This window comes from Populus euphratica, unplaced genomic scaffold, assembly GCF_000495115.2.
Source record: "Populus euphratica unplaced genomic scaffold, PopEup_1.0 scaffold637.1, whole genome shotgun sequence".
In the NCBI taxonomy this organism is placed as follows: Eukaryota; Viridiplantae; Streptophyta; class Magnoliopsida; order Malpighiales; family Salicaceae; genus Populus; species Populus euphratica.
Window position 1 is genome coordinate 82,980 of NW_011500505.1, and position 27,931 is coordinate 110,910.

At 34.1% G+C, this 27,931-nt stretch overlaps 1 protein-coding gene across 1 annotated transcript; it reads right to left on the reverse strand.

Moving 5' to 3' along the window:
- Window positions 1–672: 672 nt before the first annotated feature.
- LOC105115081 (uncharacterized) lies at window positions 673–13,000 on the reverse strand. Its single transcript, XM_011011859.1, has 14 exons — window positions 12,226–13,000; window positions 11,733–11,923; window positions 11,399–11,609; window positions 10,635–10,872; window positions 5,814–5,964; window positions 5,419–5,704; window positions 2,852–3,652; window positions 2,616–2,732; window positions 2,320–2,525; window positions 2,001–2,211; window positions 1,628–1,865; window positions 1,205–1,355; window positions 809–1,120; window positions 673–777 (listed from the first exon to the last, which is right to left on the reverse strand). The coding sequence occupies exons 1-13, from the start codon at window positions 12,998–13,000 to the stop codon at window positions 824–826; spliced, it is 3,873 nt and encodes a 1,290-aa protein (XP_011010161.1). The 3' UTR covers window positions 673–777; window positions 809–823.
- Between the last annotated feature and the right edge of the window lie 14,931 nt (window positions 13,001–27,931).

The following is a 27,931-nucleotide window of genomic DNA, read 5'->3' on the forward strand; positions in this document are numbered from 1 at the left end:
ACCTGGTAGTTCGTGTAGAGCTTTATTTATTAAGCTGTGATTAGTTTAACTCCTTTTCCTTTCAATCTTATCCACAACTGAGATTAATAATCGTAGAGATTTTATGGTAAGTTATTAGTACAAGAATTGCTTGAGCAGCAGGTGCATAATCACATGATAATAACACTGGAACTTTAACTTAAAAATATCAAATATCAATATATAAACTCATTGGCCCCTAACGGAGTCGGCCAAAGCCTAAAAGCCAAAAGCCACTTGAGCAATAGCCAAGGCTTTCATTTAACAAAAAAGTTCTAAAAATAAATAAGTTTTATTTATCAATTATATTTTTCCACCACCTAGATGGTTATTACCAGAATTGCTTGAGCAGCAGGTGCATAATCACATGATAATAACATTGGAACTTTAACTTAAAAATATCAAATATCAATATATAAACTCATTGGCCCCTAACGGAGTCGGCCAAAGCCTAAAAGCCAAAAGCCACTTGAGCAATAGCCAAGGCTTTCATTTAACAAAAAAGTTCTAAAAATAAATAAGTTTTATTTATCAATTATATTTTATAAAATGCAAATTACACTCATTTAAGATTGCTTAAGAGTTCACTTGTTAAATAGACATAAGAAATAATAAAAAGATACTTTTTAAATATTTTAAAAGATATTATTTATAATTTTATACAATTCTCCATTCAACATAAACCGGCTCTGCCCCTCTTTATCACCAAGAAAAAAAACATGGAAATAACCCAGCCCCACAATGTACAATGAAGGACTAGCTTCGGTGAATATCAGGAATGGTTACACCTCAGTGATCAGCTTCATCAACGGGGCGAAATACTTGAAATTGTTAAAGCATTGATAGGACAGTTGCTAGCATTAACCTCGTAGTCGGCGTATCTCCCCACAGAAAATGCTGGCCGATCAGGTTGGGTAAGAATTGAACTTTCCCTTTTCAGCATTGAAACTACCGATGACATGGGAGGCCTCTCACAAGGATCTTCTTGAACGCACAATAAACCGATATGCATGAATCGCGAAAATTCATCCGAACAGCATGAATCAGCCATCAGTGCATCTATCAACTCTAATTCTTTTCCTTCGTTCCATAATTGCCATGCCTGATCCATCATTTAGAGGTGTAAGAAATTAAACAGAGTATCAGAATATGTGATGTAGGTGTCTTTTATGACTTTTAGACTCACGTAAGCTTGGAGGCTCGGAGCACGTTTCGATTTGCGGAATTCAGAATTATTTTTTCCAGTTATGATCTCAAGCAGAAGAACTCCAAAACTAAAAACATCAGACTTGGTGGAGTATAATCCTTCCATTGCATACTCTGGTGCCATGTATCCACTATTCCACAAGAGAGAGAAAAAATTGTTCAGAAAGGATGAGTGATACTTGAAAACAATAAGCATAAATATCAAGCAGACCCCATATGTTCCCAGCAGCTATTCTGGAACCTGTCACAATACTTCTTGACATTATTGTCTACGAAAAGTATGGCAGAGGTACAAATTAATTGATGTCCTTGTAAGGAAATATTAATAATTAAAGTGGTTGTAATAATTTTGGAATTTAAAATACATTTGAGCTAAGACTTTCACAAGTTAGACTGCACTTACTATGTTCCAACTATCCTAGCAGTACTGGCTTCGCCTTCACTGCCTGCAAACATCCTTGCCATTCCAAAGTCAGAAATTTTTGGGTTCATATCCTTGTCCAACAACACATTGCTAGCTTTCAGGTCTCGATGAATAATTCTATGCCTAGAATCCTCATGGAGATAAAGAATGCCCTTTGCAATTCCATTTACAATACCAATTCGTGTTCGCCAATTGAGCCGTGCACGTTCCATTTCATCTACAAGCAAATCAACATCCGTGTAATTGAATTTCTAAAATAATATTCAGTAGTTGAAAAGAATTGAAAGCTTTTATCTATAGATCCACGAGAGAAATTTCAATCAAAAGAGTGAAAGTCATTAAAGAAACTAACCAAAGAGGAAAACATCTAGGCTTCTGTTAGGCATGAATTCATAGACCAGAAGTTTTTCATCTCCATCAACACAAAGGCCGAGAAGCTTGACAAGATTTTTGTGCTGGAGTTTCATGATTAGCATAACTTCATTGATAAACTCATCTGTGCCTTGCTCAGACCAAGCTGAAAGTCTCTTCACTGCAACTTCTTTTCCATCACTCAGTTTTCCCTTCAAGAATACAAATGAAGAAATTTTTAAAACCTCTCTTTATATCTTCTCTATGTTACGTAATTTACATTTTTGAGCTTGGAAATATAGAAGATGAATTTCATTTACCTTATAAACTGGGCCAAAACCACCTTGTCCAAGCAAATTTGAGTCAGAGAAGTTACCAGTAGCTGCATATATAGATGCCAAATCCATAAATGCAGATTCCTCATCATTAAGGCCATCTCTCTGAAAATTTTGGAGCTGGAAATCATTGTCGTTTGGGTGACCGATCTCATTAGAATTTCTATCTATTCTTGTATTTTGTTTTTTCCCTGCATAACAACATTTATGATGTCAACTGGTGTTAAGAAGAGAACCAAGAAAAAAACGTTAGTGATTTCTATGGAAGCTAGCCTTCTTACATTTTTTAATTCCATTTCTCATCGCGTGATAGTATATAAGGGAGCCTAAGATGACCACCACGAGAAGTGCTGCTGCAACCGTCAGGATGATAATAATCCACGTTTTTCTTCGGTTGCCTTCATTAATTTTGGGAAAATTATTTTTAATCTCATTAACTGTAATGTTTCAGTTAGCACAAAAGTATACAACAAGCAATTTTTTGGTTCTGTAACTGACAGCATACAGAAACACTTACTTTTTCCTGGAACAGGACTTTTTGAAGATTCGTTTGCACCTTCATAGAAAGCATATAACTCATACCTTAAGTAGCAACTGCGGCTAAGAACCCGCCCTCCACGAGAAGCATCACAGCAACTGGAAATATTTTCCATGGCAACCCGAAGGCACGTGTTACAATCATATGGAGATAAGTCTGTGGAGCATTGCACCAAGGCATACAATGTTTCTGTATTGGTGAAGGCTGCTTGTCTAGTAGCGTACATATTTGCTGAAGCATTAAAAGCTACCTGCTTGGTAAGGTCACTCAAAGTTTCATTGACCACCAATCTGAACTGCTCTGGATTCTCAACATCTTTTTTGTTATCTAGGGCAATGTTTCCTGAGACATCCAAGTGGCCTAAGAAACTTTGATTCGAGTAGCGCAATTGACATAGCTCCTCCCATAAAACTGCTTTCTTATCTCCTGGACAAACCTGAATGATATCTTGTGATGCTGCCGTTATGCAAGTACTGCAGCTATCATGTGTTATATAGTTGATGCACATATATTGAGCATAGATTCTGTCAAGGTTATTTCCAGTAGAGGTATTGTAAAGTTTCGAAACTGATGCATTTGAACGAATGGAGGACATGAGGATCTGGAGATTGTTTTGGAATGTACTATTGGCTGAATAGTTAGAATTGTTTGAGCAAACACTGTAAGGAGGATCGGCACGAGCATGATCGAGAAGGTCGCTAATGAAAAAACAAAGCCAAAGAAATTGAATTGTTTTTTCAAAACTGGGAAAACTATAAGCCATTTCCTGTCTATTGAGTGCTTAGATGCTAGAGATCATGGGTCATCTCCTGTTTGAAGTTGAGATCATGTATATACGAAGCATACAAATGACGGGGTCTTCATCACCTCGGTTAACGAGCGATTTCTTGGAAAATTACGCTTAAAATACAGAAAGTAGCTAAAAAAATATAAAATTCAGAGTTTCACACAATGAAAGGGGTTGTAGTGAATGTTTAGGAATACGGTAGTTATTAAATTAATTTTTATTTTTTTTTAAATTTTTTTATTATGTTAATATTAAAAATTAAAAAAATTAATATATTTTCATGTAAAAAGTAATTATATACAGTTTCAGACACACCCCTGACCCTCCTTGTCATCCAAATACTATTCTCTAAAAGAGAAAAAGTTCATTTTCTAAAAAGACGTTGAATCCTAATTCACAACATATTTTTCCTTTTTTGCAAGGATTTGTATGCATGTAAAAATTAACAAAAACAAAAAAATTAGAGAAAAGAAAGGACTTGAAGTGGTCAACAAAACTATATTGGACAATTAATTCTGAATTTTGATAGGTAATTATTAGTAGGGTGTAGTTTCCAGGAAGGTCCTATGTGATATAATAATGTTAGCTTAGAATATTACCCGAATTTAATGTTATTTAACCTTAACTGACACATGTAGGCTGTAACCACTAGTGTGCTACCAAGACAGGTAACAATATACTAAAACTGCAATAATTTTTTAAAGAGGTCAAAACTTGAATTTTTGACCCTATTTGCCCCCTGGTCCCAGCCCCTAGTTACAAATTTATAGAAAAGTAAACTTAATGATTTTTTTTCTTGTTGAATATGGATTGTGGGTTTGACTACAAGGGTTCACGTTTTATTGGTTATATGTCCGCGCTACACCATGCTGACAAGTGACAACCGATCCAACTGGGGCTGGTCTTTGTACGTAACCAGAGCAGACTAAAATCCAATATGTTAGCCGGATAAAAAATCTTTTTTTTTTAATTTTAAAAGCGTATTTTGACTATTTTTCACGCATCCATGTAAATTACATATTTTTAGGATATTGTAATAAATTGCGTATGCACAATTACACTTACAATAAACACTCTCTTCAATATTATCAATTAGAACCTCGTCTTTGGCACGGTGGATATACTGAGTAATCATAATTAAAAGCTTTCCTTTATACATGATTTATTACTATACTTATCCAAGACCTTGTTTCCAGACTTTTCTATTTAAAAGAGAAGACCCCTGTAGTAGTATGTAAGTTGTGTGTGTTCACGTTACAGATGACAATAAAGTCAGAATTCTACTAAAACATCTTGTCCTATTCTGCTCTCTTAAAAAACACATCTCTTCTTCTGCCTCTAAGTTTTCTTTATTGAGCATGTTATGATTTGGAATTAAGTGAGGTAGGTCGGGATTGAAATGGCTAGTCACCGAGTTACTGTATCAATTACAAAAAAAAACAATTGTAATCAATCTTGTTTTGAAAAAAAAAAAAAAACACAAAACAAAACGAGACTTCAACTTCAATGCAGATACTAACATAGCAATTACTACACTTGGGAAACCTACTTCAAAAAAAAGAAGAAGGAAAACGGAAACATTTAAGCTCCTCCAAAACAAAGAAAATTGCACTTTGTTATGTTTAAAGGTAATTTTTTTTTATCATAGAAAAAAGTGGAGGATCCACTACCAAGTGGAACGAGGGAGATTCGCTGTACCAACCAATAAAACTCTTTCAATCAAAGTACTGAGCTACTACACTTTTTCATCAGCGTGGACCAACATCAGAAAGTGTCATTTCATTGACAGAGAAATTGCTAGCAGCTGCCTCCAGGTTGTCCATGAATCTTCCCACAAAAGCCGGCCGCTCAGGTTGGGGAAGAAATGAATTTTGGCTTTTCAGCATTAAGACAACAGATGACATGGTAGGTCTGTCGTTAGCATCTTCTTGAACACATAATAAACCAATGTGCATGTAACGTGAGAATTCGTCTGCATTGCATGAATCAGACAACATTGGATCAATCAACTCTGCTTTATTTCCTTCGTTCCATAATTGCCAAGCCTGCTTTGACATTAAGAAAGTGAAAAAACATTGTTGTCCCGTCAATCATTAACAGCGGGGTCAGTTTAAGTTAGTTTTTGTTGTATTTAAGGTAATAGATTAAACTTACATATGCAAGGAGGCTAGGAGCACATTTTGATTGGTGGTATACAGCTTTCTTTCTCCCGCTTATGATCTCAAGCAAGAGAACTCCAAAACTAAAAACATCAGATTTGGTTGAATATAATCCCTCCATTGCATATTCTGGTGCCATGTATCCACTAATCATAAAGAAAAAAAATAAATGTAGAGGTTAAAAATGAAAAGTTAGCTAGATTTTTACAAAAATAAATAGAAAAATGAATAGAAGTAAAGAGAAATTCTATACTGCAGAAAAAAAAAAGATTTTATATTCTTTTCTTATTTACAAAAAGATTTTATATTCTTTTCTTATTTACAGTTTATTAATACTATTAAATTTTTTTATATCAACTATAATTAAAAGCTTGTTTACGTAATCTAACCAACAATAACAAACTTTATTAACTATCTGACAATATTAACAACTTTCTAACTATTTTATTCTCTATTCTCCTAACATGTAGGAGAAGTAAGGCCTTTGATATCTTAACATTCCCCTTCAATTATAGGCTTGAAGGAACCAAATATAAGATTGGAACAGTGACCCTGAAATAAAGTCGTGAAAAGACCTTTAGTTAGGATATCAACAAACTGATATGATGATCATTAGTTTTAACACCTTCAAGATCAAAATTTGCATCAAATCGACTTGGACCCTTTCTTGAACTATCAACAAATCCTAAAATATTATGACTTTTAAGGAGAATTTGCATTTGAAAATGTCATATGAGATAGTTTGTATTATCAAGCTTGATTGTCATAGCAGTAGAAACCGTAAGAAGCAAACAGGTAATAGGAGATTGAATCATCTGAAGTTGAGAAGTAGTTACCATTTTTACAGTGCAAGAGATAGAAAAAAAGAGAATCAAAGATTGAGAAGGTGGAATCTTGTAGGAAGTTGAAGATTTGAAGAAGAATTTTTTTAGTTTGACAATATATCAAACAAATAATAGACAAATCGATTAATATGAAAGAATTATTTGGATAAAGAGATAATAATGCTAGAAATAGAGATTAGCAAGATATTAGAAGCAAAAGATCACAATATCACAACATAGTAAGAATCCTAAGCTTTGATACCATGAAAAGTAAACAAGATTTTCACATAAATAAACAAGGAAATGAATAGAAGTAGAGATAAATTCTACAGTGTAGAGGACGAAGAAAATGATTTTGTATTCTTTGCTTATTCACAGTTTACTAACGCTTATATTTCCTTTATATCAACTATAATTAGAAGCTTGTTTGTGTAATCTAACCAATAATAACATACTTTATTAACAACTTTCTAACCATTTTATTCTCTCTATTCTCTTGACACATGACAAAAATAGGGCCTTTGATATCTTGATAAAAAATTAATCATGTGTTAAATTGTTCTGTAGGAAACTCATGTCAAAAAATCAATCCTTGGTGTTCAAATATATAACGAGGAAACAACATTCTAAGGTTGGAAATGCTGAAGCTAATAACATGAAATCAGATTTGTTTCTCTCATGAATACCATGATTTATCATATGACCACATTAAAATGATTAATGTGAAATTAAAGATTATTGGATTAATCACTTATCTAAATTTGTTTGTGATTGGGTAAAAATACACTATCTTGTTTCAGCTCAAAATTATGTTAAGATAAAACTAACCAATGAAGCCAAAAGAAAAGGAAAGAGGGAGAAGAAAAGGAGAAGAAGGGTCATATTTGTCCTAACAAAAAACGATGAGAGTAGAATAAGAGAAGGAAAAGAAGAACGAAGAACCCAACCAAGCATAAACCCTTGGCCCAACTAGGTTCAAGGAGAAAACGAGGAGAGGAGGAAAAGAAAGAGAAAAAATAAAAAGAAAAGAAAGAGAAAAAAAGAAGACAAAGGAGAAGAAAGTTGTAAACCTTTAACCCCAAATTTGATAAATCAAGGTTAAATAAGAAAATTTATAGTTGGAGAAATGATAATTAAGGAGAAAAAAATTATAAAATGGATAAGAACTTTTAATAATTTAACTTTAATCTCATACGAAATTAAAGTAATAATATTGGTATATGAAATGTTAACTAGTAATAAATCACATAAACTTTCTGTCCAAGTAAAATAATTATTTTAAAAAATAATTTTTGTAAATTTAGGGTGATAATATTTAGAGAAATATGACAGAATTCCAAATAAATTAAAGTATGATTTTATATGTAAATAATGCTAACTACTAGTATAAAACCTATGTATCCATTATTCAGAAAAGGGGAAAAATAAATGTTTAGGATATTAAGAATAAATTATTTTTTAAATTATTCAGATGAAAACTCTTGTCAAAAAGTCAATTCTTGGTGTTCAAATATATAACGGGGATGGGACATTCTAAGGATGGAAATGTTGAAGCTAGTAATATGAAATTGAATTTGTCCCTCTTATATTTTGAATACCATGATTTATCATACCACCACATTAAAATTATTAATGTTAAATTAAAGATTTGTGGGTTAATCACTTATCTAATTTTGTTTGTGATTGGGTCATATATCAGCTACTCCGATCCTAAAGTAAATGCACTAGCTCACTTGAGCCCAAAATTATGTTAAGATAAAACCAACAACGTTAAAAAAAAAATAGGAGAAAAAAAAAAAGAAAAGGAGAAGGAAGGCCCGTTGTGGTCCTAGCAAAGAATGATAAGAGTAAAATAAAATAAAGAAGAGAAAAACAAAGAGACCAACTAGGCATAACTAGGTCCCATGAGAAAAAAAAAAGAGGAGAAAGTGAGAAAAACTAAAAGAAAAAAGAAAAGTAAAATAAGAAGAAAGCTGTAAACCTTGACCTTAAAATTGATGAATCAAGGTTAAATAAGGAAATATGTATTTGGAAAAATGATAATTAAGAAGAAAAATTTGTGATAAATTAGGATAAAATCTTTTAGTAATTTAACTTAAATTTTAAATGAAATTAAAGTAATAATATTGGTACGTAAAATATTAACTAGTAATAAATCATGAAAACTTTCTGATCGAGTAAAATAATTATTTTAAAAGAATAGTTTTTGCAAATTTAAGGTGAAAAATATTTAGAGAAATATGAGGAAATTACAAACAAATTAATGTATGATTTTACACATAAAGAATACTAACTACTGGTATAAAATCTATGTACAATCATATAATTTTTTAACCAAAAAGTAGGGAAATCTAAGTGATTGTTTTTTTATTATGAATATGGATTAAAGCCTTCAATAAATTAGTTTGAAAATTTTGACAATTTAAGTAAATAAAATTGTACATGAATTTCAATTTATATGTAAAATTATCTACTATCTAGTTTTATAATATTATACATAACTTTCAATCTAATCGTTGATCAGGTTAAAATTATATAAGCAATCTTCTAAAATATTGTTATATCTTAAATTAAAATTTTAAATTAATTGACACGAGTGATGATAATCAGATAAAATATAGAAAAATAACATATGAACATAGTAATTGCATTATTATAAATAAGTAAAAAAAATCCCTTCCTTGGTTATTGTAGCATTCAAAAGGAGTTAAAAGTAGAGAGAAGCTCTATTTCTCTCATTTTCATGAAAAAAAATGGTGATTTCTTCCAGAAGTGTGAGCCTAGAGAGTGATGTGAGTGATTTCTAATGTGGAAAAACAAGTAGAAGGCTAAGATTTATAAAGAAAAACAAGTTTAGTAACATGACAATTAAAAAAATAAAAATCATATTTAAAGTCTAGATTGTTATAAAAGAAACCATGAGCTTTACGAAGTTCAAGGTAAAGAAAGGGCAAAAAAGGAGAAGAAAATGAAGAAAAATGAAAGGCCCAACTTGTCTCAAGAAAAATAAGGGAAGAGATAGAAAAAAAGAAGAAAGAAATGAAAAAAATAAAAAAAGAAGGAATGGCCCACCCGCTTAGCCTAAGGGGAATAAAAGGCAAAAAAAAAAAAGAACAAAAAAGAAAAAGAAAAGGATATGGGACCAACTTGGCAAGAGGGAATAAAAGAAAAGGAAAGAGAGAAGGAAAAAAATAATAGATAATAGAAAAGAGAAGAAAAGGTAATTCATGTGACACCTATTTTATAATTAATGGGATGACACCGACTTCAACCATTCTGGGATAATTGCGTGGTAATCCATGATAAAGTAAATAGTTTACTATGTTTGCTTTTATGAATGGGTTTGCATCACTGCTCCTGTGACAGTTTTACAGCCCACTCCTGTGATAGTAATTCATGTGGCTTGAAGGTGTATAAATGTGATAGGTAATTCATGTGGCTTGAAGGTGTATAAATATCCATGGATCATTAGATATGAAGAATAATATTTTTCAAAAACCAACAAATTACATCCACACACAAACACTTAAACACACTCCACTTCTATTTTCTCCCTATATACATTATATTTATCTATGTGTTTGCTAACTTAAATGTCAAATGGTCTTTGCTCTCAGAAGGGATTTTCCTTGATGGAATCAAACCCAAGCTAAAAAAATAAAAATAAATACAAGCCCATTAAAACAACCAAAGAAAACATAAACTCAATAGAAGACTTTTCTTCTTACCATCATCAGTTTGCAACTAACAACTTATATCTCAATTAAAATTCTCAAATGAATCACCATAGTATTCACTATTCTCAGTGATGATTAATTTTATAGTGAAGGAGGTGGTTTAGATTTTTTGAAACTTAATCCTTAAGGGACCAATTAAGAATATTTTTAAGACTAGTTTAAAGTTTTTCATTGTATGGTTATGAGACTAGATAGAAGTTTTTCATATTTTGAGGCAATTATGAGAAAAAGATTCCAAAGTGAAAGAGCACTTACTATGTTCCTACTATTCGAGCAGTATTGGCTTCGTCTTCATTGCTTGAAAAAATCCTTGCCATTCCAAAGTCAGAAATCTTCGGATTCATCTCATTGTCTAACAATACATTAGAAGCTTTTAGGTCTCGATGGATGATTCTAAGCCTAGAATCCTCGTGAAGATAAAGCATTCCCTTTGCAATTCCATTTATAATATCAATTCTACTGCTCCAATCAAGTGCTGCTCGTTTCGTAGGATCTACCATCAAATCAAAAGCAAAATAAAATGATATTTAGAATACATTTGACCTTATTTATAAAAATTAACTTATCATTTCAAATCATGAATCAAAAATTATTTTTTATATAATTAAGTTATAATAGAAATGAGTTAAAATGACTTTAAATTGGAAATGTAAGTAAAAGTGACTTCAAGCAAAAAAATTTTTAATAAATTAGAAATAAAAATTTTCAACTTCTGTTTAAATCAAAATTTTGACTTAATTTTCTAATAAATTTTTCATAGAAAAATTATTCCAAAAAAAAATATTTATGACTTTTCTATAAATAAAAATTTAAAAAATAATTTAAATTAATTTGTAAAAGCTAATATTAATACTTGAACATTAATTAGCAATCAAACAGAACCCTAATCTTCAGTATTAAAAAGAAAAGAAAAGAAAAGAAAAGAAAAATAGCTAAGCATATTATTACTTTTAAATATTTTCCAACAAAGATTCAAATTTAAAACATTACCAAAACCTTAAAGGAAATATACAACTAACCAAAAAGAAAAACATCAAGGCTACTGTTAGGCATGAATTCATAGACGAGGAGCTTTTCCTCTTCTTCAACACAAAAACCAAGCAGCCTGACAAGATTTTTGTGCTGAAGTTTCATTATTAATAGAACTTCATTTTTGAATTCTTTTACGCCCTGCTCTGAACTTCTTGATAGTCTCTTCACTGCAACTTCGCTTCCGTCGCTTAGAATCCCCTTAAAAACCATAGAACACACGAAGTCATTTTTTCAATGTTGTATTTAAGTAAGCAATTTTTTAATTTAACAATCTAAAATCCTTTGAAAACGCATAAAGAATAATGCTGAAGTATTTCTAACCTTGTAAACAGGGCCAAATCCTCCCTGTCCAAGCTTGTTTGAAACAGAGAAGTTATCTGTCGCAGCTCTTATAACACTCAGGTCCATCATCCAAGGTAATTCCTTAGAACTCACCTTATTATCTTCTACGAATGTCGATCCTCTAGATTTTATCAGTTCCTGTAAGAAAGCAAGGTGGCCTTTTTCCTCATCTGCAAATGACAGAACAGTTCTTTGTAATCTGCAAGTCAGAATTTGCCAATTTTTGTGGCGAGCCAATCAGTTAAATGGATTAACCTGTTTCTTTTCTTCTTATTCGCCGAAAGTAGATGATACACGATGCAGTGAGAAACGCAAGAACTACTGTTGTTATACAAGTACCAAGCACAACCAACAAAATCGCCCATGTCCTCCCTATAGAAATAATAAATAAAATAACACTTGGACTATCTCTGATTGGTTAAGCAAATTTTGTATGATTTGTTTGTAATATATTGAAAATATATATACTTACACTTTCGTGTTTCCGGTTCGGCTACGCCGTCATAGAATGCGTATAACTCATCCCAAAAATAGCAACTCCGGCTAAGAAGCCGTGCCCCTCGACTGACATAGCAGCAAGTTGAAATATTTTGTATGGCAACCTGAAGGCAAGTGTTACAATCGTGAAATGACAAATCTGTAGTGCACTGCCCCAGAGCATAAAGGGTTTCTCTATCCGATAAGGCTAATTTTCGCGTAGCATACATATTCTGCGCAGGATCAAAAGCAGCCTTCTCGGTAAGGTTACTGAAACTTTCGTTCATTGCTGATACAAACTGTTCCGGATTTTCAATCGTCTTTCTATTAGGTAAAGGAATGTTACCTAAGAAATCAAGCAGGCCTAAGAAATTTTGATTCGAGAAGCGCAACTGGCACAGCTCCTCCCATACAGCTGCATCTCTATTGTTTGGACAGAGTTGCATGATATCTTGTGATGCTGCATCAATGCAGGCACTGCACCTTTCGTTTGTTATGTAGTTGTAGCACATATATTGAGCATAGACTATATCAGGGTCATTTCCAGCATAGGCATGATATTGATTCGACACAGAAGCATTTGAGGCAAGATAAGACATGAGGGACTTGAGATTGTTTTGAAATGGACTATTAGCTACATAAGGAGATGTATTTGAGCAAAAACTGTAGGGTGGATCAGCATAAGCAAGATTAAGAAGGTTGGCAATGGAAAAGTACAACAACAAAAGCAATTGAATGGTCTTCGCATCACTGAGAAAATTATGATCCATACTTTGCCTTTCGATTTCTTACTGGAAATGCATCATGTCCTGGAACTGTTCTGACTTCGTACACCTTTCTTAAAAATCATCTATAGGGAAAAACAATCAATTATGGAACCACATTACTGTAGTTGAAGGGCATTTTCAAGTAATAACTCGGTCAACAAAACTGTGACACTGTATTTTGATGTAGAAGTTGTAGCTATGCTGCGAAAGGGTGTTGTAGTTTCCTGGAAGATCTTGTATTAAAAAATGCATGCCTGAGCATTGACCATGAATAAATTAGTACACAAACGAAAACTATTAAATATGTTTTTGCTTTAATCCTGTTGAGTATGGATTTACTACATGGGATATGGCTTATACCGCTTAATTCTAATATAAATACATAGGGCCTTTTCTGGATACTGTTGAGAGTGCCACCATAACATTTCAGCATGCGAGGTCATGTGCTACAAGAATATTTGGATGCACTGAGAATAAGGTTGAAATTTTCTATAAATTGATAGAGTTTTTTTTGTATTCATATCCAGCTATATATTTAACTGATCTATGTACTACATGGGATATGGCTTATACCGCTTAATTCTAATATAAATACATAGGGCCTTTTCTGGATACTGTTGAGAGTGCCACCATAACATTTCAGCATGCGAGGTCATGTGCTACAAGAATATTTGGATGCACTGAGAATAAGGTTGAAATTTTCTATAAATTGATAGAGTTTTTTTTGTATTCATATCCAGCTATATATTTAACTGATCTATGTAAAATTTGTATCTATGTGTGCATTTTTATTGGGTTTGATAAAAACCGATCTATTATTGAAATTGTTCTTAATTATCAATTAGATGCATGATCAATAAATTTGATTGACAAAATACAAAATCGGTATATATAACACGAAATGACTCATATATTTGTTATTTTTCAGAGTAATATTTGTTATTTTTCAGAGTAATTTATTCGGGGTCACAAGTCAGTGGTTGGATTAATGTAGTGAAGTTTTTCTTTAGAGGATATGGTTACTAAAGTTTTTCCCATGACCATTCTCTTTTGAAGAATTAATCATGAAATTCCACGTTAAGGGTGCAGATTATTTTACAGCACATAGATTGGGACCTGTGATTTCGTGGTAGGTAATTACATAGAGGGTGATGGATCCAAATTAATATATATATATATATATATATATAAACTCTAAAAAAATCTTTTAAAAGATTAAAAAAATTTATTTGGGCTCGGGATATCATACTCGAGCCCAACTTCTACTAAGATGCATGGGCTTAGATATAATAGCCGAGCTTATGTTGGGCATACACTTGGGCTTAAGCATGAAAGCCCGAGCCCACCATTTAAGCGCGATATGTCTAAGAGATTAAGTGTATCTCCAACATGGGCTTGACATGCCTAGGAGGCTAGGTGTGACACGCTCAACTTTATTGGGTATGCTGTATGTTGCATAACATCCTTGGTGGTGAGCATACATCTCGACACCCTTGTGGGCTTATGCTACTATGTTCAAACCCAATATGCTTAGATCCAAGCAGCGCGTGTAGATCCATTTTTTACTTATAATGAGTTCAAGCACTTTGTCCTAACCTAACAATCCCTTGAGAATTTTTTTAAGACTCTATGTGGGTCGCTCAATATTTTTTATTGATTCAATAGATATTATTTTTAGTAAAATATAACTTAAAATATCACAAGGGTAAAATTACATTGTAGCCCTTTCCTTTTTATGAAAAAGATATGACTCATGGGCTATAAATACACTATGAATTCTTCACACTCAAGGTTCATGATTTTTTCATTCTTAATATTTTTAGCATGTATATTTTCAGAGTTTATCTCTCTTAAATATCATTGCACTTTCTCTCTTTACAAAATTACTGATTTAAATATCTAAAAGTCTACACATCCATCAAATGAAACCTTTTGCACGTATCAGTTACTAATCACTTTGACTTACCAAACATCACTAGTTACCAACCACCTAGGTTTTCCTTATCAAGTCGCCGCCAAATAACTTAGCTAGGGAGAATATATCAAATTACTTGAATTAAGAGATTAGCCGATTATCCAACATATTAATTTTATTTCTAAGCATCTTGGATTTTAAAACTCATCATAGGGTTAACTACTTAATTGATTTAATAATCTCAAATTGTGATAAAAAAATGACTTGAATAAAACTATTTGATGAAACCCATTGTTAATTTGTAATAGTAAACTATTGAAAAGGGAATTTTTCAACAAAATAATATAGTCTAATATTCAAAGTTCTTGTTCGTCTCGTAGGACTAAATTTTTTATATTTCATGAACAATTCTTTCTTGAAATTTGACCTAACCTTCATTAGCTATGAATTTTCCATTCTCAGTAGGATTATTTGATTTCATAAATACTTATATAATGTAGTATTCCATTTTCGCTAGTAAAATTTCTCTAACATGCTGAAATGTAATGACATTTTCCTTTCTTTATCAATTAAATGCATGGTAAAAAATGATTAATAAAATACATTTTCGTTATATTTTACAAGTTATGACTTAGAGATTTGTTATTTTCAGAGTAATTTACTTAGGGTCAAAAGATAGTGGCTGGATTAATGAACAATTCTTATTAATATTTCTTGCGAGGAGACTAGTCCAGAAATTCCATGTAAAGGGTGCAGACTTTTTTACATAATATAGATTGTGACCGGTCCAAATGCTAGGTACTTGACATGAAGTAAGAAAAAAATTATCTTTCTATTACATAGTGTAATGGGTTTTAGGGATTTTGTTTTAAGTTGAGCTGGGCTAGTTGCTTTATGAATTCCTGCTCTGATGCATAAGGTATCAAACATACAGAAGAGGAATAACATGAATGTTGGAGAATATATGTTGTGATTGTTGAGTATCTGGTTATGTGTTGTTCTTTATTATACTTCATGATCATGGATATTTATACACTCATATGAAATTATCTCATGAAATGTGAAGTCAACACCATACATGTGGGAGTCATCATAGATATTAATTACCTATACTATGCAAATAAGGTGTTTATGGCGGAGTTGCATTATCAATTCATGAGACAAGGCTTCTAGGTAGGTGTCGTACTGAAAATTTAGACAACTATAATCCAAGTGTGTGCTTTTCTAATAGCCAAAGAACCAGGTGGGTGCCATGTACAACAAAGAATATTGATAGATTTATTGTTGCATAAGTTGCTTAAATTATTTAGTGTGCTTATATTTTTTTTTCTCCTTTTCACTTTCTTTTTCCTCATCTTCTTCTCTCTTTAGGTAGGCCTTCATTGAGCTATGCTGTGATGTATTGAAGATTGAATTGAAGAGTTTTTGATTAATTAGGGACTAAACTGTAAAAAGGAAGAAAAACTATTTGATGAATGTACTTCATGCACCAACAAATGAAGAAGGTTGTGGCAGGTAGAGGCATGCAACCTTCAATAATAATCTTTTTTTATGTTGTTGGATTTGTCTCGATAAGATCTACTTTATTATAATCTATTTTGGGTTATTTCCCTAAATTTTATCCTTTTTTTAAAAAAATAAAAAAAATACTAATAGCAAGAAGATTGATAATTTGATAAAAATAGGTTGAAGAGGATTTCAAATATATATAAAAATCAAGCTAGAGTTTTGAATGAAATTAGGAGTTGAATTGTACCTTATTGTACTCAAGACTAAAGAGACAATGTGAAATTCAACTTAAAATAACAATCAAACAATAATACAATTTATCTTAGATTAGGTGCACTAGGGGTAAAGCTTTTTCTCCTTGTATAACCAGTTTTTTATCCGGACTCTCGCAGACTATTAGGTTACCTAGTGATTATAATATTAAGTAGCAATTCATGAACCTTATAATTATAATTTTATAATTGAATTTAAAACCTCTTTTCAACATACTTAGGAGGTAGGTTAGCCATTCAACATTGTGCACATGACGATATATCTCATGGTTCAACATGTGTTGATGGCAATGTTTTTATTGCTATCCAATTTTTTACCTATATTTTGATAAATTTTTAGAAAAAAATAAAAAAAATAGCAAAAAACAAAGAAGAAAACCCCTAAAAAAATATATTTTTGATATATTTGTATCGTTTTTAACATTTTCAATGTCATCTTAAAAGAATTTAAATTTTCAAAGGTATTTGAAAAACGTTCAACTTTTGACTCGTAAATTTTACAATCACTGATTTTTTGAGTTGATGTTGATATTGCTCACTTTAAAAAATACAACAAAAAAAAGAAAAAAAAAGAAAAAAAAAGTTGAGGGACTAGTTTGGAAACCCTAAAATATTTCTTCTATAAATATTATGCTACAGTAAAATAGGAAAGGGGGGAGAAAAAATTGACTCACGGGGAAAAAATTTTAGAGGGGGGTAGCAAAAAAATAAACCCTAAACCTAAGTATTTTTTCCTTCCTCTTCCGAGGCCGCCGCCCCCTTGACCCAAAAAAACCAGAGACACCGTCCCTAGTCTCTCCATCAGCCCTCTTCCCCCCTGGCTATTTCAAACTACCTTCTCCCCTCTCCCAGCCAACAAAAGGCAGCCGCCACCCTTGAAACCAAAAAACGCAGCCCCATCTCTCTTTTGGCAAAAAACAAGCCACAGTTGTCATTCCCCCCACTTCCTCTCATTTTCAAGTCCCTGCCTACAGAGCATAACCCCTCATCTCTTTCTTCCACAGCCGTCCCCACCTTTACCACAACAGCCGGCTATAAGACAGCCCTCTCATCTCCCCTGACCAGAGAACAGGCAGAGCTGTTCCGCCCTCTCAGCAGACTGAAACCCCAGCCGGGAATGCCATCTGTTCCATCATCAATAGACTCCAAACCCTCCCTCCGCCACCATGCAACAGCCGACCCATCGGCTTCCCTCTCCCGGCTTGTGACCCAAAAGCAGCAGGCCACGCCCCTCCACTGGCCGTTGCTCTCCCTTGTGGCCAAGATGACACCCGCAAGAGCCCCAATGGACGATAGCAGCAAGGCTATAGGCCACAGACGCCCTAACCTCAGAGCCGACCGCCACCTGAAGAAGGGAAGACAAAAAACCAAAAAGAAAAGACAAAAGAGAGTAGATCTGAAATAATGAGACAGACCAAAAACCTTGCTGTTTGCGTTTCTTGGTGTTTTGCAGGTAATGGCGTTGCTCATCGTCGGCAAGGAAAGGAAGAGGGGAGGAGGTTGTTGTAGACCCCCCCTGTTTGTTTGGATTTTCTCCAGCACTGTTCCCGAAGCTATTTTTGTAATTTTCAAATGTTGTTGTTTATATTTAGTCTATTAGTATTTGATTTATTTTGAATTTTTGATATTTTTTAATATATAAAAGTGATGTGTGAGTTGGGCATAATAAAAAAGTAATGGTAGTGTGTGTGCTTGTTTATTTTATTTATGATATTGAATCATAAAAATTAAAAAGATAAAAAAAATTAAGTGTTTAATTTGAATATATTTAAATATCTCAAGGATAAATAAAATCATGTTATATTTTCTATTAAAATGTAAGAATATGTTTCTATATATATGTTGGGATTTAATAATTGATATATAAAAATTTTAGAATTTAATTAATATTTTAAATTTTTAAATTATATCAAACCACAAAACAGCTTACCTCAGGTAGGGTGCGTTAAGGATATTAATACCTTCTTTAGTCACAACTAGTCTCTTACCTTTGAATCTTTGACAATGACCAGTAAATTCGGGTTTCTTAGTAACCCTCCATGAAATACTAAGTGGCGACTTCTAAAAAACCAATCAAGCAAACAAAGAGAAAAATCATCGAATCGCCGCGCGGGGGACGTGCGACATAATGATGACTTCACTAAGGAAGGTGTCGAATTGTTTTCAACTTTATTGGACTAAGCTTTGTGTTTTTTGATGTGTTTAAATTTTTTTCTTTTTGTCTTATTTTATTTTTGTTTTATTCATGCATTGTATAGAATTGTCTAATGTATCACATGTTTTAATTTTTAAAAGCACGCACAAGCTTCAGGTTAGGTGGGGGATTAATAGCTTGCCTTATGACTTGAGTCAATGTTTAAGTTTATGTAAACCTCAACTCTTCGTTGAGTGCTTAGATTGGTAATAATTGGTACACGTGCCTACCCATTACCTATTGGGCCTCTATATTGTCTTCAAAAGGGCGATCACTAGTTTTAGAGACCAAGTAGTAAACCTACCATTTGTCTCACGTAAAAGACTAGAACCTGCCTTTAGGATTTATGCTCCGCATATATGGTTTTGCATCTAGGCAAGCCCTTCTTGAAGCATCTTGAATTCAGGACTTACGGGGGATATAATGGTCATCACCTAAGAAATTTTTATTGTAAAGTTTGAGTAAGAATAGAAATTCGTGTTTCATTATACAAGAGTTATGACGATATGTCCCCCCTCGAAGGGCAAGTTCAAGTTCATTATATAGATTATATGTCATACATTTATCATACATGTACCAGGATAAAAAATAGGTTCCCCCAATCCGAGGTTTACTACATTGGGCTGAAAACAATGGAAAATGAAGAAAGGGGTTAGAGAGAGGCTCATTGTCAAAAGGAAGTTAAAAGTATCAAAGGTGAAGTAGCTAAACTCAGATCTGCTTGAACAAGTGTTGAGCTTTAAATGGAAAGAGAATGTCTGCACAATCTTCTGTAAGAACACTGCTTGTCAACATCCCATTGAAGTTATACCTCTTTTTTTTCAGTCATGAACAATGACTGCGATGCCTTCAATCATCCACTAATGATGACCTTTGTGCTTGTTCAACTGTATTGATAGTCGTTCAAAGCCTTTATATCTTTCAAGAGCACCTAATAGCTGCTAGCTTTTTATGCCTGGCATAGAACTTCAGCATAGTAGAACTCTCTTTATAAAAATCTATTCATGGCTCTGCAAGTAGGGAATCCAAGAAGGGATGCAATAGTTTTAGATCATCTGTAATTCTCTCCCATCAGTGTTATCTTGAAAACGCATAAGTAGAGAGAAAAGACATGCCTAGATTGAAAAACAAAGCAGTACTCCCTCTACATGTGTTTGTTTGCTGCACCATTTAGAAGGAATCGAAGAGGAAAAGGAGGAGATTCATGATCATCATTTTCTCCCCTAATAAGAACAATGTGTGATTCCACACGTCGGCAGTGATAGTGTCGCTAGTTTTTGTGCGCTGCCAATATTATCTAGCTATTGGAAAGCTCCCAACAATCCTCAAACAACCACAATAACATTGGAAGATTGACATGATATTGTGAGGATTGCTGAAAGAATTGAACAGGCTATGAAGATGGGAAAGATTGAATTCCACCATGGATTCCAAAACAATGATGAGAGATGAATCAGGAGATGACTCTGAAGGTGGGAAACCATAGTTATGTGATCTAGTCAAGTCTAGCTCAAGCATCAACTACTCCAATGTATTTGCCAAAGATAGACATTCCTTTGCCATGTGGGTTTATTTACCAACATCTGCCAGATTCCAGACTTAGTACCCCAACTTTATCAAATCCCATATAATCATTGTTTCTTAAGTGGTATAATCTAAACCATAGATTTGAATATCATTGGGGGATTTCGGGCTATTCAGTTGAATCGTTGCAAGAGTTTCAAGAATTGAGTCTAGAAGTTATCATGCAAGAGGCAAGTTGAGTTTGTGAAGGATGTTGTCATTGGTCATATTGTCATGGAACATCCTCAGAATGTTAAGTGATCGAAATTGCTTGGCGAAGCACAGATATTGCCAGAAAAATTGATCCAAGAATGGTGCTGAATTGTCAATCATTTTGTTACGGATTTTTGCCAATTTGCATTTTGTTTTGGGATCACATCTCATCTTTTAACGAAACATGTCTTTTCTATATCTTCTTGTTGTTTTGAAACCAAGAGATACCTTTTTTTAAAAGGGTATTTCAATAAAATATTTTGATCAAACTACAATATGCGATTAAGATTAATCAATCCTGAAGATTAAAAGTATTTTGATTGCAGAAATGACTCGATGCTTAAAAATAACATAAGGTGACCAAACAATTTTGAACTCATACCTTCTGAAACTAAACCACACTTCATATAGCTAGGTTCTAACAGTATGCATAATGACACGTAGTGGATTCAGTAGCTATGGACTCGTGAATCATTGACTCTTATAAGTCCAAATCATTACACTGGATGAGGTTAAAATTTATCGATTTTAACCAACCTTGCTTGAAATGAGAAAAGGCCATCTTTATTATCCTTTCATATTTCTTGAAATATTATCCCTTGCAACCCTGTTTTGAGCTTAGTAAAATATTATTTCAGAAAAAAAAAACCCTGACTAGGATCACACCTCACACTAGGGGCAAATGATAGATATTTTGAAGACACTAATAGAATTAATGGATAAAAAAAAAAGCTTAGAACAAAAGTCTAATGATAGAGAAAGGGCTAGAAAAAGAAAAGTCATAAATTAGGGGCCATCCAAGAAAACTTTGAGGAAGGCTATGTAAAAGCAAAAAAATAAAAGAAAAAAGTGGAATGGAAGGAGAATGCTTATCAATTCTAAAAAGGGCAAACAAAGTTACAATTGAAGAAAGACATAGCAAATGCCAAAAGTCAACACCAAAAAATCAAGTTTCATGTCTTTTAGTGTGTCTAGGATAAAGCCTTTAATGTCTTCAAAAGATTAGATTGACTATTCATCAAAGAAAAAGTTGGATTTATATTATGATCTATGTTAAGAGAATTCTGATCTTTGAGATTAACAAGGTTATATGTCACTTTCTACACAATGACAACAAGAGAAAGAGAGTTGATGAATACTTAATGTTGATCCTAGGTTGTTGAAACTCTCAAACACCTTTTAAGCCTGTGAATATCCTTTCTTTCATAAGCCATGAACTATAGCCTGCATTATGTGCTTTTAAAAGCCCTTTTTGATCAAGTAAGCAATTTGAGCTGATAAATGATGTTCTCAAAACTTTAAAAGCTTTTCCATAGGAGTTGTGGCTTCATGGATTAAGCTACTGGTTATTATGCATGCTGATAAAATTGGTGCTATGAAAAAGAAACAATCTTTCTTGATAAAGCCTTAAGTTTTGACTTAAGCCTTTTATTTTCCATGAAATTCATAGAAAATCACCTTATTCACAGACCATCAAATGATATACCCAAGGTCAAAGATTAAAATTGACACAAAAAACTATGAAAAATGTTATTTTAATCTTATAATGGGTCATTTTTGCTTTCAAAATACAAGACAATCAAAGAATTGCATATGTTGAATAGTGTGTGTTGGGTCCTTGACCAAAGAAGCTTGAATTTCAAAAATGCTTTCAAAAACTGACATCTTTCTGATTTCATTTCAACAATTAGACTTTGAATAGACATGATCTTTGAAATATGAGAGTTGATTGCAGAACAAGATTATCAAACTGGAAGAAAATTGACCGAATTTGTAAAATCCCCGATCAAAATGACATCAACACCTCTCTACACTCTTTGAAAAAATGATCACCTAGGGGCAATACAGTGGACCTTGAGAAGGAAAACAAGTAGTATTCAGCTCAACTAGGGGGCAAAGAAAAATTAGATAATAAGTCGTCAAGGTCCATTAAAGTCTTGTTTAGCATCTGATAATGACAAAGAAAAAACTTCTTGAGTATAAATAGGTAAACGGACATTCAGACTAACTGAAGGCAAAGACAGTCCATGATCTAGTAAATTTGAGCAGCACATGATGAACAACGTTGCATCTGAAGGACATCTTCATCTTGGGTTATCCTCTGAAACACAGTTATAATTCCTGACAAATGTTATTATGTAGTTGCATTTGAATGAATGCTTAAAGAATGCACCCACCGAGAATGATTATGGGACCATTTGTCTTAAAGCTTAAAGGCGCATTTCACCGCATGAATATGGGTGATGAACATCATTGATGATGCCAATATATTTCTTTTCATGATCTGATTTGCAAACTAAGAGAAATCTATGAAGAAGAACTTTGAGCTTATAATGATAAGCCTTTTATTCCAAAGTATGAGATGTATATCTGGATAACTTAGCAGTTCCATGAAGGTTGATGACCACATATACTTGAAGGGTATGTTTCAACTAGAGACAAGTTCATAACTGGTTAACAATCTCAATGGGTGTTGACATGATGCACACAACCAATCAGAGGATAATTCTCAGAAGAATCTAAGAGAGAAAATCCTTCATGATGAATCAAGCAACACCACACTTGGGGGTAGAGTCAAACTTGATAAACAGTGAGAGCAGTAATTACCATGAACAACCTAAGATAGGCACTGCATTTATAGCTGAGTGATGGTTATCACATGAATGAGCCAATGCATGGAAGGAAAATGGAAAGCTTTGGAAAATAAACAAAGGCACCCTATGACAATGGATCATCAAAGAGGGGGAATCTATATTTCAAATCAGGTAAGGATGCATGCATATCATCTAACCTAAAAAAACACTTGCATAATTTTTTTATTTATTACAGAAAAATCCTCAATGAAGTCCAACAAGATTATAGACAAATAGAATCATTGAGTTGATAATAATAAAGAATCGGTTCAGATCTTGGAATGAGAAAGGAATGAGATGAACACTGCCAGTAGGAAAACCTCAAAGAAATGAGATCAACCATGTCATCAAAAGGAGTCTTCAAATCAAGCCTGCAATCAAGAAGCGTTGTTTATCAGCCTTATCCTGTCAGGACTTCACCTGCCAAGTCTTTTTACCAGGTAAGTCACATCATTTTTGTCACTTGGGTAGGTTACCCATTACAATGAGACCACTTCATATTTTTTCCCATCTTCCATTTGGGTAGGTCACCCATCACAATGAGAACATCATTCCATTTGGGTAGGTCACCCATCATAATGAGACCATCATCTTTTCCAGGTAGGTCACCCATCACAATGAGACCATCATCTTTTCCATCTAGGGAGGTCACTCATCATAATGAGACCATCATCTTCCATTTGGGTAGGTCATCTATTATAATGAGACCACCTTTCATCTTTCATCTAGGGAGGTCACCCATCACAATGAGACCATCATTTTTTTTCCCTAGGTAGGTCACCCATCATAATAAGACCACCACCTTTTCCTTGGGTAGATCACCCATCACAATAAGACCATCATGTTTTCTGGGTAGGTCACCCATCATAATGAGACCATGATTCTTTTGTGTAGGTCACCCATCATAGTGAGACAATTATCTTGTATTTGGGTAGGTCACCCATCATAATGAGACCATAATCTTTTCTAGATAGGCCACCCATCATAATGAGACTATCAATTTTTTTCATTTAGGTAGGTCACCCATCATAATGAGACCATAATCTTTTCTAGATAGGCCACCCATCATAATGAGACTATCAATTTTTTTCATTTAGGTAGGTCACCCATCATAATGAGACCATCATCTTTATTTGGGTAAGTTACCTATCATAATGAGACCATCTTTCTTTAGGTAGGTCACCCATCATAATGAGACCATCATCTTTTTCTGGGTAAGTCACCCATCAATGAGACCATCTTACATTTGGGTAGGTCGCCCATTATAATGAGACCACACACACATCTTTGTATCGGTTATGGTTAAAGGAGATCACTAGATAGGATCTCAGGTTAGCCCAACCACACATAGACTTTTAGCTTTGGTTAAAGGGAATTACCAAATGGGATTTCAGGTTGACCGAGCTACACACTGATTTTGGTTCTAGTTAAAAAAGATCGCTAAATAGGATCTCAGGTTAGCCCAACCATACACAGAGTTTTAGCTTTGGTTAAAGGGAATTGTTAGATGGGATTTCAGGTTGACCGAGCTACACACCGATTTTGGTTCTAGTTAAAGGAGATCGCTATATGGGATCTCAAGTTAACCTAATCAAAAGGGCAGGTCGCCCCTGAAAATAGACCAGCGTGAGTATATATGGGCAGGTCGCCCTTAAAAATAAACCCGTGTGAGTATGTGTGGGCAGGTCGCCCATGAAAATAGACCAATATAAGTATGTGTGGGTAGGTCGTCCCTGAAAATAGACCACAATGAGTATATTTGGGCAGGTCACCCTTGAAAATAGATCAGTGTGTGTATGTGTGGGCAGGTCGCCCCTGAAAATAGACCACAATGAGCATATATGGGCAGGTCGCCTGTAAAAATAGACCAATATGAGTATGTTTGGGCAGGTCGCCCCTGAAAATAGACCACAATGAGTATATGTGGGCAGGTCACCCGTGAAAATAGACCAGCATGAGTATGTATGGGCAGGTCGCCCATGAAAATAGACTAGTGTGAGTATATGTGGGCAGGTCACCCGTGAAAATAGACCAGCATGAGTATGTATGGGCAGGTCGCTCATGAATAGACCAATGTGAGTATGTGTGGGGAGGTCACTCGTGAAAATAGACCACAATGAGTATGTATGGGCAGGTCGCCCATGAAAATAGACTAGTGTGAGTATATGTGGGCAGATCACCCCTGGAAATAAACCACAATAAGTATGTTTCGGCAGGTCACCCCTAAAAATAGACCAATGTGAGTGTGTGGGCAAGTCACCTATGAAAATAAATCACTTTTCTTCAAAAAAAGGCAGGTCACTTAAGATAATAAGACCATTTTCTTTTGAAAAGTGAAGTCCTTGGCTGAGTGGATCACTCAGTAAGCCAGGAAGTGGTTTTCTTTACAAGCTTACTATGCAAAACATTGAGAAATTTTTGCTTCGTAAGCATTGTAGAGAGGGGGCATTTATTGCTACCCAATTTTTGACCTATATTTTGATAAATTTTCAGAAAAAACCAAAAAATAGGAAAAAAACAAAGAAAACCCCAAAAAATATATTTTTGATATATTTGCATCGTTTTTAACATTTTCAGCGTCATCTCAAAAGAATTTAAATTTTCAAAGGTATTTGAAACGCGTTCAACTTTTGACGCGTAAATTTTACAATCACTGATTTTTTGAGTTGATGTTGATATTACTCGTTTTAAAAAATACAAAAAAAAAAGAGAAAAGAAAAGAAAAAGAAAAGTTGAGGTACTAGTTTTGAAACCCTAAAATATTTCTTCTATGAATACTATGATACAATGAAATAGAAAAGGGAGGAGAAAAAATTGACTCACTAGGAAAAAAATTTAGAGGGGAGGGCAGCCAAAAAATAAACCCTAAACCTAAATATTTTTTCCTTCCTCTTCCGAGGCCGCCGCCCCCTTAGCTAAAAAAAACCAGAGACACCGTCTCTACTCTCTCCATCGGCCCTCTTCCCCCCTGGCTATTTCAGACTACCTTCTACCCTCTTCCAACCAACAAAAGGCAGCCGCCACCCTTGAAACCAAAAAATGCAGCCCCACCTCTCTTTTGGCAAAAAAGAAGTCGGCCGCCCCCTCCTTTGGAAAAACCAGAAAAAACAAGCCACAATTGTTGTTCTCCCCACTTCCTCTCATTTTCAAGTCCCTGCCTACAGAGCACAGCCCCTCATCTCTTTCTTCCACAGCCATCCCCACCTTCACCACAACAGCCGGCTATAAGATAGCCCTTTCATCTCTCCAGACCAGAGAACAGGTAGAGCCGGGAACACCATCTGTTCCATCATCAATGGACTCCAAACCCTCCCTGTGCCATCGTGCAACAGCCGACCCATCAGCTTCCCTCTCCCGGCTATTGGCCCCTGCTTTGTGACCCAAAACCAGTCGGCCATGCCCCTCAACTGGTCCTCGCTCTCCCTCACGGCTAAGACGACAACCGTAAAAGCCCCAATGGACAACAGCAGCAAGGCCATCGCCAGCAGCCTAAGCAGGGCAGAACCCGCAGACCACATGCCACAGACGCCCTAACCTTAGAGCCGACCGCCACCTAAAGAAAGGAAGAACAAAAAACCAAAAAAAAAAAAGACAGAAAAGAGTATATCTGAAACAATAAGACAGACCGGAAACCTTGTTGTTTGCGTTTCTTGGTGTTTTATAGGTTAAGGCGGTGCTCACTGCCAACAAGGAAAGGAAGAGAGGAGGAGGTTGTTGCAAACCCCCCTGTTTGTTTGGATTTTCTGGCAACGGCGGCCTGTGAACCCACGTGCCGCCAATGGCTGTGGCGCATGGAAAAGACGCGCCACCATTGTACACAATCACAGAAGATGCCCAGAATTCTCCAACACTGTTCTCGAAGCTATTTTTGTAATTTTCAAATGTTACTGTGTATATTTAGATTATCAATATTTGATTTATTTTGAACTTTTGATATATTGTAATTTGTAAAAGTGATATATGAGTTAAGCATAGTAAAAAGGTAATGGTAGTGTGTGTGTTTGTTTATTTTATTTATGTTATTGAATCATAAAAATTAAAAAGACAAAAAGAATTAGGTGTTTAATTTGAATATGGTTAAATATCTCAAGGATATATAAAATCATGTTATATTTCCCATGAAAATGTAACAACATGTTTCTATATATATTCTAAGATTTAATAATTAATTTATAAAAACTTTAGAATTTAATTAATATTTTAAATTTTTAAATCACATCAAACCACAAAGGAGTTTACCTCAGGTAGGGTGCGCTAGGAGTGCTAATACTTTTCCTAGCCACAACTAGTCTCTTACCTTCGAATCTTTAACAATGACCAGTAAATTCGGGTTTCCTAGTAACTCTACATGAAATATTAGGTGGCGACTCCTAAAGAACCAATCAAGTAAACAAAGAGAAAAATCATTGAATCACCGAGCCTTTAATGGCGCTCTAGCAACCTACATTTCTTCTCCTTTTTTCCACTTTCTTCTCTTTTATTTTTATATTTCTCTATTCCTTCTTTCTTTGTTTTTATTTTCTTCTCATTTCTTTCTTTTCTTTCCTTCTTTTATTTTCCTCTCTTTTATCTCCTTTCCTTTGTTTTTCCCATCAATTTGGGAAAAAGTTGTTCGATTGGGTTTGCCAACTAGTT